Source organism: Suncus etruscus, chromosome 8 (genome assembly GCF_024139225.1).
Source record: "Suncus etruscus isolate mSunEtr1 chromosome 8, mSunEtr1.pri.cur, whole genome shotgun sequence".
NCBI lineage: Eukaryota > Metazoa > Chordata > Mammalia > Eulipotyphla > Soricidae > Suncus > Suncus etruscus.
In genome coordinates this window covers 11648106-11658918 of record NC_064855.1, presented here as the reverse complement: position 1 = coordinate 11658918, position 10813 = coordinate 11648106, and the positions used below count along the sequence as shown (strand labels likewise).

The following is a 10813-nucleotide window of genomic DNA, read 5'->3' as shown; positions in this document are numbered from 1 at the left end:
TCTCTCTCCTTTCTCTCTCTTCTCCTCTCATTCTCCTCTCTCTCCTGTCTCTTCTCTCCTCTCATTCTCCTCTCTCCTTTCTCTCCTCTTCCTCTCATTCTCCTCTCTCTCCTTTCTCTCCCTCTCCTCTCATTCTGCTCTCATTTTCCTCTCTCTCCTCTCTTCTCTCATTCTCCTCTCTCTCCTTTCTCTCTCCTCTCTCTTCTCTCATTCTCCTCTCTCCTCTCATTCTCCTCTCTCTTCTTTCTCTCTCCTCTCTCTTCTCTCATTCTCCTCTCTCCTTTCTCTCTCCTCTCTCCTCTTTCTTCTCTCCTCTCATTCTCCTCTCTCTTCTTTCTCTCCTCTCTCTCCTTTCTCTCTCTCATTCTCCTCCCATTCTCTCTCTCTCCTCTCTCTCTCTCCTCTCTCTCTCCTTTCTCTCTTCTCTACTTTCATTCTCCTCTCTCCTTTCTCTCCCTCTCCTCTCATTCTCTCATTCGCCTCTCTCCTCTCTTCTCTTCTCATTCTCTCTCTCTTTCTTTCCTCTCATTCTCCTCTCTCTCCTTTCTCTCTCCTCTCCTCTCTCTTCTCTCTTCTCTCATTCTCCTCTCTCCTTTCTCTCTCTCCTCTCTCCTCTTTCTTTTCTCCTCTCCTTTCTCTCCTCTCTCCTCTCTCTCATTCTCCTCTCTCTCCTCTCATTCTCCTTTCTCTCTCTTCTCTCTCCTCTCCTCTCATTCTCTTCTCTCTCCTTTCTCTCTCTCCTCTCATTCTTCTCTCTCCTTTCTCTCTCTTCTCCTCTCATTCTCCTCTCTCTCCTGTCTCTTCTCTCCTCTCATTCTCCTCTCTCCTTTCTCTCCTCTTCCTCTCATTCTCCTCTCTCTCCTTTCTCTCCCTCTCCTCTCATTCTGCTCTCATTTTCCTCTCTCTCCTCTCTTCTCTCATTCTCCTCTCTCTCCTTTCTCTCTCCTCTCTCTTCTCTCTCTCTCTCTCTCTCTCTCTCTCTCTCTCTCTCTCTCTCTCTCTCTCTCTCTCTCTCTCTCTCTCTCTCCCCTTCTCTTTTCTTTAGCTCTTTTGTTTGTTTGGAGTTGGCTGTCTCCCTACCTACCTCTCCCTATTTCTTGCATTTGGCTTTGCTTGGCCTGGTTCAAGCCCATGGTAAGAAAACAAGACAAAAGGAAGACAAAAGGCCGGTTTGCATTTAAATACTGACTCTTTTGCTGTTGCAAGATCTGAAACATCTTTCTTGTCTACAACTCAGTGTTTTAAAATAAGCAAAACAAAAGAATCCTCTTGCCCCCAAGAGTTCACTGATCCTGTGATAGCCAAGCTGAACAGAGTCTATAAGAGAATTCGTGGCCCCTCTTTTTTCGGCTTTGTTTTCCTTTGATCATTTGATGATTTGGATAGTCTCTCCTCTCCCCTTCCCCAGTTCCTTTCGTCTGGATGGGCTTTTCACGTTGACTTTATGCTTACTGGCCCTCTTGGCCCCACATTCCAATTCCTATTATGTGAGTGCCTTGCTGTCCCTGCCAAGCTTCCCTGGTTTGCTTTTATGGGGGGGTCCATGGATTTATTACTTCCTGGATGAAGAGGGATAGCCTGATACAGCTCAGATGTTTTCTTTCTCATTTACTATCTTAAGATAGTATCACGTTAAAAAAAAAGGCAGTGTTCTTCTCAACATTGAAAACAGATAAAGCTCACGATCATTTATTAACCTTGGCTTCCTTTCACTAAAAGTTTATTCTTTGGGGGTGGGGGGGTGAGAGGGTCGAACTGCATCTTCCTGTGCTCAGAGCTAACTCCAGGGATCAGAGCATCTTGTGTAGTGCTGGGGATCAAATCCAGGCCTCAACAGTTTATTCTCCTATGGTGAATATTCCTGCATTTCTCTTCCAGACCTTTTCTTCTACAATGCTCCTAGATCAGGAGTCCTTAAACCACAACGTCCCACAGTCCTCCAAAGACATTTATCTGACTTACAGGGTGTTTTTGCCAATGCTGCCTTTCCTCTTTAGAAGCTGTCTCTGCCTGGGCCCTAAATGGGCTTGCAGTGCGCATGTGCGCATCTGTGGGATGTGTGCAGCACTTTTTGACTCCCCTCCTTTTCTGTCTCTCAACTCCTCTCAGTCTCTGGCAGGGGTCCTCAAGCTACTACCAGCAAGCCACTATTGTTCTTTTGTTGTTGTGGTTGTTATTGTTGTTGTTTTAACTAGAGTCTGGACTTCCAATGGTCTGAGGGACAGTGAAATGACCCTAGTTTAAAAAGTTTGAGGATCCCTGCTAGGTGTTCTCAGAAAATACAGAGCAAGATTAGGTCACTATTGTTCATATATATATATTTTTTTTAAAAAAAAAAACTACAGTCCTGTTCTCCAGTGGTCTGAGCAAGATTCTGTGTACAGCCAATCAGGAGGCCTTGGGGATCTGCATGCAGACTTTCCTATCATTTGAGTAGCAGTTTGCAGAGCAGAAGCAAGAAACCCATTATAATGACCACCCCAGTGTTCTGTTAAGCTGCTTCTTGCTGATGCCTGCCGGTGCTGCTCTGGAAGGGAATAAAAGGAATAGGTAGTGGGCCAGCGGGCTAGTAAGTACAGCAGGTAAGGCACTTGCCTTACACATGGCCAACCCTGGGATCAATCCCCGGCATCCCATATGGTGCCGGAAGCACCAGCAGGAGTGATTTCTGAGTGCAGAGCCAGGAGTACCTCCTAAGCATTGCCGAGTGTGACCCCAAAACAAAACAAACCCCAAAATGTAGTACTGGTGATGCAGGAGCAGTAATGTTGGTTCTTTATGTTGGTCTATGATCCCCAGAGTTAGAAAATAGAGAAAAGTTTATTAGAAAGTAAAAAAAGAAAGGAGAAGAAATCCAAGTGGGGAGAAACAACATATAACTAAGTATAGCTCGGTGTTTCTTTTTTGGAGGGGGTGGGGGCTAGTAGAAAAACTGTTTAAGGACTTTTTGTGTAAAGACTTTATAGACTCTGCATTCCTTGTCAGCTGATAAGAATGTTATAAAGAATGCAAGGATCCTATGAGTGGTCTGGCTATTCTGAGTCATTTGGGTCTGGCCTTTGTCATGTCCCATTATCTTTGTCAGGCTCTGGGTGAGCCTAAACTCAAGGTTCTGAAGGATTACAGAGATGTTAAAAAAATATAGCAGAATGGGAACAGTAGGAAATAAGGGATGTTCACAGCAGCTGGATAGGGAAAAACAGGATTTCTCTTTTGCTGGGACACAGACAGGACACATTTTGTAGACACTGCCCAAAGTGTAGTCTCTGAGGTAATTGGCTGCTCTAGCTCACAATATTTTAAGCAGTATGTGAGGGCATTTACCCCTGTGGGTTCCATTGGGCTAGAGGGGCTGATCTTAAGCTGCTCAAACCAAGCCTCATCCAGTGTCTCCTTGGGTGTTGAGGACCTGTGCATTGGCTGTAGATCATAGGAGACGTTGACTTTATTCAAAGATGTGATTGTTCTAATACCAGTGCAGTGAAGGGCGTTGGGTCTGAGAAGCCACTTGGAAAAGTTCTATCTGAGACCTGTATGTACCCTTGGTCCTTACTTAAGAGGCCCTAATTGTTCCCACTTTTTTTTTTGTTTTGTTTTTTGTTTTTTGGGCCACACCTGGCGGTGCTCAGGGGTTACTCCTGGCTATCTGCTCAGAAACAGTTCCTGGCAGGCACCGGGGGATGGGGGGCGCGGGGGAACGACCATATGGGACTCCAGGATTCAAACCAACCACCTTAGGTCCTGGATCCGCTGCTTGCAAGGCAACCACCACTGTGCTATCTCTCCGGCCCCTGTTCTCACTTTTTATGACCTAAAAGAATGTAATTTGAGGGAGTAAGTTAGTGATGGCTACTGGCCTTTCTACCTGAGAAATACTTATTTTTGCTCTCAGAGAAAAGACCATGTCACTTTGTCCTTCCTAAGTGGTTTCCCTCCTTGAGAGCTCTGGAGCCTGATCCTAGGGCTTTTATTCCAGGTCTACCCTATTTTCTTGTGGAATTTATAACCAGGGCAAACTCCATACAGAGGCTTGAAGGTTGATGTTTTCTTTCCTAACCTGCTTGGGTTACTCACCCAGGAAGAGAAGAACCCAGAAGGTGGAAGTTTCAGTCCTGTATCCCCATCTCTTCCTATTCAGGTTATCCAGGTATTTAGGGCAGATTTATGTGCTTGTCACCTTTGGCTTTCCTGATTGGTGAAAAATGATGTTGCATTCTTGTTTCCCTTTTACTTTCAGTACATAATAGACTGAATATCCTTTTCTTTTTTGGTTTTTGGGCCATACTCGGCAGTGCTCAGGAGTTACTCCTAGCTCTACACTCAGGAATTACTCCTGGCAGACTCGGGGTTCCATATGGCATGCAAGGGATCAAACCAAAGTTGGCTGTATGACAGGCAAGTACCCAATCTGCTGTGCTGTTGTTTTGGCCACTGAATATTCTTTGTATGCTTATTATAACTTTTCATTATCCTATGGGCTTTCCTATTATAGTCTAGACACTAGACATTTGACATGTTGCAAATATTTTTTATATTTATTTGTGGTTTGGGGCCACATCCAGAAGTTCTTAGGTGTTACTCCTGATTCTGTACTCAGGAGCCACTCCTGGAGTGCTCAGGGGATGATAAGGGATACCAGGGATCAAATCTAGATTGGCTGCGTGCAAGGCAAGCGCCCTACCATTGTGCTATCACTCTGGCCCATCCCAAATATTTTCTTCAACTTTATAGCTTATATACTAATTTTAGTAATAAAGTTTCCCATTTTTTTCCACCCCCATGTGAACAAAGACTTGCTGATTGGTTGGTCACCCAAGCAGTTTTCAGAAGGTACAGAGGTCACTTTTGGTAGCACTTGTTTTATTTGAGCACACGACCTTATCCTGTCTTGCCCTGTGGTACTGGGGTGTTCCAGGCCTTTATGGCAATACTTGGGGGTTTCCAGGGCCACATATGGTGATGCTGGAGAGGACCATATGGTTCTGGGAAGAAGTTAAGGTCACCATGCATCTCTGCCGTCATAGTCTCTCCTCAGCCCCAGCAGAAAAAATGATCTATTATTTATTAAAGTAATGTTGAGGTCAGGAATCTAACCTAGCAGCAGACTGTGTCCTTCATGCTGTGAGAATGTGACTTCAGCCTCCCACATCAGGTAAGAGAACAAAACTCAAAAGACAGAGGGACAGTGCATCAAACATAGGTTTCTAGTTTAAGATGTCAAATTTGACACATTTTTTTTTCAATGACTTTGTATTTCAGCATTTCTGGAAAGTATCACTTTGTTCTGTGATGTGTAAAAAAAATAAAGTGAGGTCATGGTCAGTGTCTAAGGAAAGCAAACCTTTGCAGGATGCAGATGGCAGGGATGATGGTTGGGTGCCCAGCCTGCTTTAGGCTGTGGACTTGTTCTCCAGCCACTCTGCAAATGCTTCTTGATGCACAAATATCAGAGAATCACAGACTTGTTCCAACTCTTCCTTCATTCCTTTGTTCCTTCGTTCGTTCATTTGTTCATTCCTTCCTTCCCTCCTTTTCTTCTTCCTGCCCTCCTCTCTTTCCCTCCTTCCTTCCCTTTCTTCCTTCTATTCTTTCTTCCCTTTTTCCTTCCCTTTTTCTTTTTTTTCCCTTTAGGTGTTGTACTTTATGTTTATGTTTATTTTATTTTTTAGAGCCATGCCCAACAGTATTCAGGTATGAACTCTTTTTTTTTTTTTTTTTTTTTTGGTTTTTGGGTCACACCCGGCAGTGCTCAGGGGTTACTCCTGGCTGTCTGCTCAGAAATAGCTCCTGGCAGGCACAGGGGACCATATGGGACACCGGGATTAGAACCAACCACCTTTGGTCCTGGATTGGCTGCTTGCAAGGCAAACGCCGCTGTGCTATCTCTCTGGGCCCCAGGTATGAACTCTTCCCTGTGTTTGGAGAGCACTACTGGCACTGCTCGGAGGACTCTATGGGGTCCCTGAAATAAAATCCGATTAGCCTAATGCCAAGCAAACACTCCATCAGCAGTACTATCTCTCCAGTGCTTCGAACTGTAATTTTAACTCTTCAAACTGATTTCCTGACAATAAACCTGCATACAACTTGAATTGTATCTGTTGCAGGGTGAAAGCTCAATAAATTGTGAAAATTGCACGACTAACTAATGTCTGTGGAGGCCTTGGAATGCTCCTATTTCTTATAGATCAGACCACCATTTGTGTGTGTGTGTGTGTGTGTGTGTGTGTGTGTGTGTGTGTGTCTCCTGTTAACCCCTCTGCCCTGGCCCTAGAAACACAGGGTAATCCACTCCAGCTGGCTTAGGAAAGCAAATGGTGAAAACCACTGGTAAAAGGTCCTAAAACCTCATGGAGCAATTCAATGGGGAGTGATAGAGTCTTGCTCAGTTGACCTTTAGGTCTTTCCCTCTGTATCCTTCATCTCCTGTTCATGCCTACAGGGTGATCTCTTGGGTCATCATCTCTTTCACTCTGAGTGACACATCTTAGGGTAAGTCATCACTCTTCTCAGGGCTCCCTTCACCTCCTTGTTCCGGATGGTGTAAATGAAGGGATTGAGCAGGGGTGTGAGGATGGTGTTTAACACAGACACCAACTTGTTCAATCTAAAGGAGGAGTGAGCTGTGGGCTGGAGGTACATAAAAAGTACGGCCCCATAGAACAGGGATACCACCGCCAGGTGTGAGGCACAGGTGGAAAAGGCCTTCTGGCGGCCACTGGCTGACGGAATGCGCAGGATAGTGGACAAGATGTAGAAGTAGGAAACCACCGTAAAGAGAAGAGAGCCAGGGATCAGCAGAATGGTCGCCAGGAGCCCTAGGAGCTCCAAAAGGCTAGTGTCCACACAGGCTGCCTTCAGGATGGGGCCCACGTCACAGTAGTAGTGATTGATGATGTTACTGCCACAGAAGGTCAACTGCATGAGCAACACCGTCTGACCGAAGACGATGGTGAAGCCCAGTCCCCAAGAGCTGAGTGCCAGTGTCAAGCAGAGATTGCTGGTCATGATGGCGGGGTAACGGAGGGGTCTGCAGATGGCCAGGTAGCGGTCGAAGGACATGACCGTGAGGATGAAGAACTCTGTGGTGCCCAGGAAGAAGTGGAAGAAGGCCTGCAGCAGGCAGCAATAGAGGCAGATGACAGCTCTGGCCACCACAAAGGTTTCCAGAAGCTTTGGGATGACAGCGGTGGTATACCAGATCTCCAGGAAGGAGAGATTGCACAGAAAGAAGTACATGGGTGTCTGGATTCTGGGCTCTGCACATACCAGGCCAATGATGAGCCCGTTGCTGCTCAGGGTTAAGATGTAGATGAAGAAGATTATGACAAAGAAAGGAATTTGCAGTCCTTGGGCACCGGGAAAGCCCAGGAGGACAAACTCTGTGATGGCCGTGCCATTCCTCATGGCGGGCACTCTGAGGAAACAGGCTGAGATAAGAGTTCCTTATAGTCTCACCTGCAGAGAGGGTGTGGGCTTGAAAAGGGGGGCACTGAATCCATTTAAGGTTCTGTGGGACCTGCAGTTATTAACCTTTGCCCTTTGGAAACATCTGATTATGGCTTTTGAAAGCATTAAAAGTCCTTATGATGAAACTCAATCATGAATATCTTTGTATCTGTGGGGGAAAAAAAGCAACTATATTATGAACAACTTTGTAACAACAGTGTTTAAATAAAGTAATTAAAATAAAACAAGCAAAAAAAGTGCTTATGAGCAGGGCAGTAAATTTTTTTCACCTATATGCAGTTATGAGACTAATCTTTTTTTTGGGGGGGCACACTTTTTATGGCTCTATACTTAAGAATTTCTCCTGGCAGACTCGGGGACCATATGGATGCCAGGGATTGAAAAATCTGGGTCAGCTATGTGCAGGGCAAATGCCCTACTCACTTTGAGATTGCTCCAGACCCCAAGCCTAATCATTTTTAAAGTTTATTGGTTGATAATCATTATGGCTTAGAAAAATAAGTATTGTTTATAATGGTATGTTTCTGTAAGCATAGCTGTGGACTCATAAGAGATTATTCCCTGCTCTCCTATTAGAAATACACATTAACATGTTTTTGGGCCACAGTGATGTGTGCTCAGGCTTCCTCCTGGCTTTGTCCTCAGGCTTCCTCCTGGTGGTTTTTGGGTGACCATGTGTGGTGACAGTAATTGAGGCAGGGATACTGCATGCAAGGCAAGACCCCTAACTCCTGGATAATATCTCCTCCAGCCCTAAAAATGTTCTTTTATATTATAGATATGCATATGAAATCTGGTATCATATATAAATGCATATATACATCTGTACACTAATTCTATAGCTAGAAATATTTGCTAATATACATTTGTGATGAGATACAACTTAAAAACAGGATAGATGTTTTTCTAGAGAATCCATTTCTGAATTCTAAAGCAGATTCATTTTATTTTAATTTTTTTATGGTTTTTGGGCTACAGTTGGCAGTGCTCAGGGGCTACTCCTGGCTATGTGCTCAGAAATTACTCCTGGAAGGCTTGAGGGACCATAAGGGATGCTAGAAGTCAAACCCAGGTCGGCTGTGTGCTTTCCCCACAGTGCTACTGCTCTGGCTTCTGCAGGCTCAGCTTTTAAAAGTAAACTTAAAAAAACTTAAAGACTAAGATTGCTTGGCAAGTTGAATAGAGAAATAAAATCATCAGGAAAAATGCTCAGGTTGGCTGAATCAGGACCCAACAAATAGAAGTTCTAATGTATGTAAGAAAGATCTGTAGTTAGTAACTTCAGAAAATTAAAAGTAGCAATTTCCAAGGTCACTAAATTGGAAATCCTGGGAAGTACAATCCTATGAAAACATTCCTTTGTAATTAAGCACCATTTTGGGGGGCAGAGAAGGTGCCTCATAAACAATCCCACTCTGGTGGTGCTTAAGTACCTTCAAGGCTACTCTCTTTGTCTAGAGACCTTGCAGGGTCAGAGGTCAAAGGCCTCTTAGAAACTTTTTTTCTCTCAAGCACAGATTTCTGATTTGAGTCACAACCTAAGGACTTCCTTTCTTATGCTAACATAGACTCGAAAATAGTCAAAGGAACTCCTTTGTGTTGAAGCAGCTCATCCATTGATTCTCTTTTGCAGTGAGTGTGATAAATCACTGTGAGAGGAAGCATATAGCTTTTCCCTCCAAAAAGATGAGGAAAATGTCTGTGCGTTTTATGGAGCAAATGCTGCCTGGAGCTGAAGCCTGAATGCAGGGGAGGAGAGCAGATACTAATCAGTTGTCTGCAGTAAGACACCCCCTTTATTGCGAAGACATACCACAAAGGACCAGCAATCAGGTTAACTCACTTTCACTGTCACACATAGAGCTTTTGTTTAAGACTATGTGATTGCTGCTGTGACTTTTTTTTTATATTACCAAAAAAGTATTTAAAAAAGTTTTTTTTAAAAAATTTTTTTCTGGGCCGGGAGAGATAGCACAGCGGCGTTGGCCTTGCAAGCAGCCAATCCAGGACCAAAGGTGGTTGGTTCAAATTCTGGTGTCCCCTATGGTCCCCCGTGCCTGCCAGGAGCTATTTCTGAGCAGACAGCCAGGAGTAACCCCTGAGCACTGCCGGGTGTGACCCAAAAACAAAACAAAAACAAACAAAAAAAACAACATTTTTTTTCTGATGTGAAAAAAAAAAAGAACTTAGGCATATGAGTTTAAACAGCTGTACAGGCGTATTGTAAATATACTTTGGCCTGGCAGGCTGGTTGTTCCCAGTTGCTGTCTTGCACCATGAGCTTTAGAATATTTTCCCCTTTGTTTTCCTAGTCTAAAAACGATGTGCGTCTTATAAAGTGAAAAATACAATAATTTTTGAAGTTTGGGTGCCAGAGGCAAGAGTCCTGCTCAGTTCCCTGCCATACTGTCTCTTTGTGTTTCTGTTGTTTGTTTTGAGGACACATCTGGGGGAAGAGTACCTAGAGCAGGGGTCTCAAACTCAATTTATCTGGGGACCGCAGGAGGCAAAGTCAGGGTGAGGCAGGGCCGCATAAGGGATTTCACAAAAAAAGTCCTCAAACGTCATTATTAACAGTTTTAATTATTTCTTCTGAACATGAATAGAACATTGAGTGAAGATCAGTTCTTCTGAACATGGCATCAAAACATTTGGCTTTCTCACACAGTTGATAAATGTCACTTGACATGTCAGAAAGGCACTCTGCCACAGTGTTGGCAGAAAGGCTGATTTTGCTAAACTGACCTTTCTTTTCCAGACAGATAATACTTGCAGCCTGTAACATGCATTTTTCAACAAACTCTCCTTCTGTGAATGGTTTCCCTGCCTTAGCAATCATCTCACTAACCATGTAACTATCTTCTACTGATGCAACATTCTCTTTGATTGCTTTCTTGAAGAAATCTTGTTGCCTCATTAGACATGCTTTAAGACTGGCAACCCGCTTGGCTCTCTCATTTCCTTGATATTTTGCACATTCCTCAGCATGTTTAGCTGAATAATGGCATCTCAAGTTGTATTCCTTGTGCACTGCAACTTTCTCTGAGCAAATAAGACATGTGGGGATGGCCCTATGCTCAACAAAGAAATACTGCGTCTCCCACTTTTCCTGAAATTGTCTGTGCTCGTCATCAATCTTTCTCTTCACTGCAGACTTTGATGAAGTCATGATGAAGGTATTAATTCCCTTAGGCCTCCAATAATGCAAGGGACAGCGGGCAGGAGCAGTGGAAATGTATTCACGATTATTCGCTTACCAAATATTCGCAATAAAAAATCGCATTAGTAAGAAAAAAATCGCAAAAAATCGCATTAAACATTTGCATACCCCGAACGGAACTGC

At 44.0% G+C, this 10813-nt stretch overlaps 1 protein-coding gene across 1 annotated transcript; it reads right to left on the bottom strand.

The window, feature by feature from the left end:
* Positions 1–6468: 6468 nt before the first annotated feature.
* Positions 6469–7407, bottom strand: LOC126015422 (olfactory receptor 6X1). Its single transcript, XM_049777947.1, has one exon. The coding sequence runs from the start codon at positions 7405–7407 to the stop codon at positions 6469–6471; it is 939 nt and encodes a 312-aa protein (XP_049633904.1).
* Positions 7408–10813: the final 3406 nt, after the last annotated feature.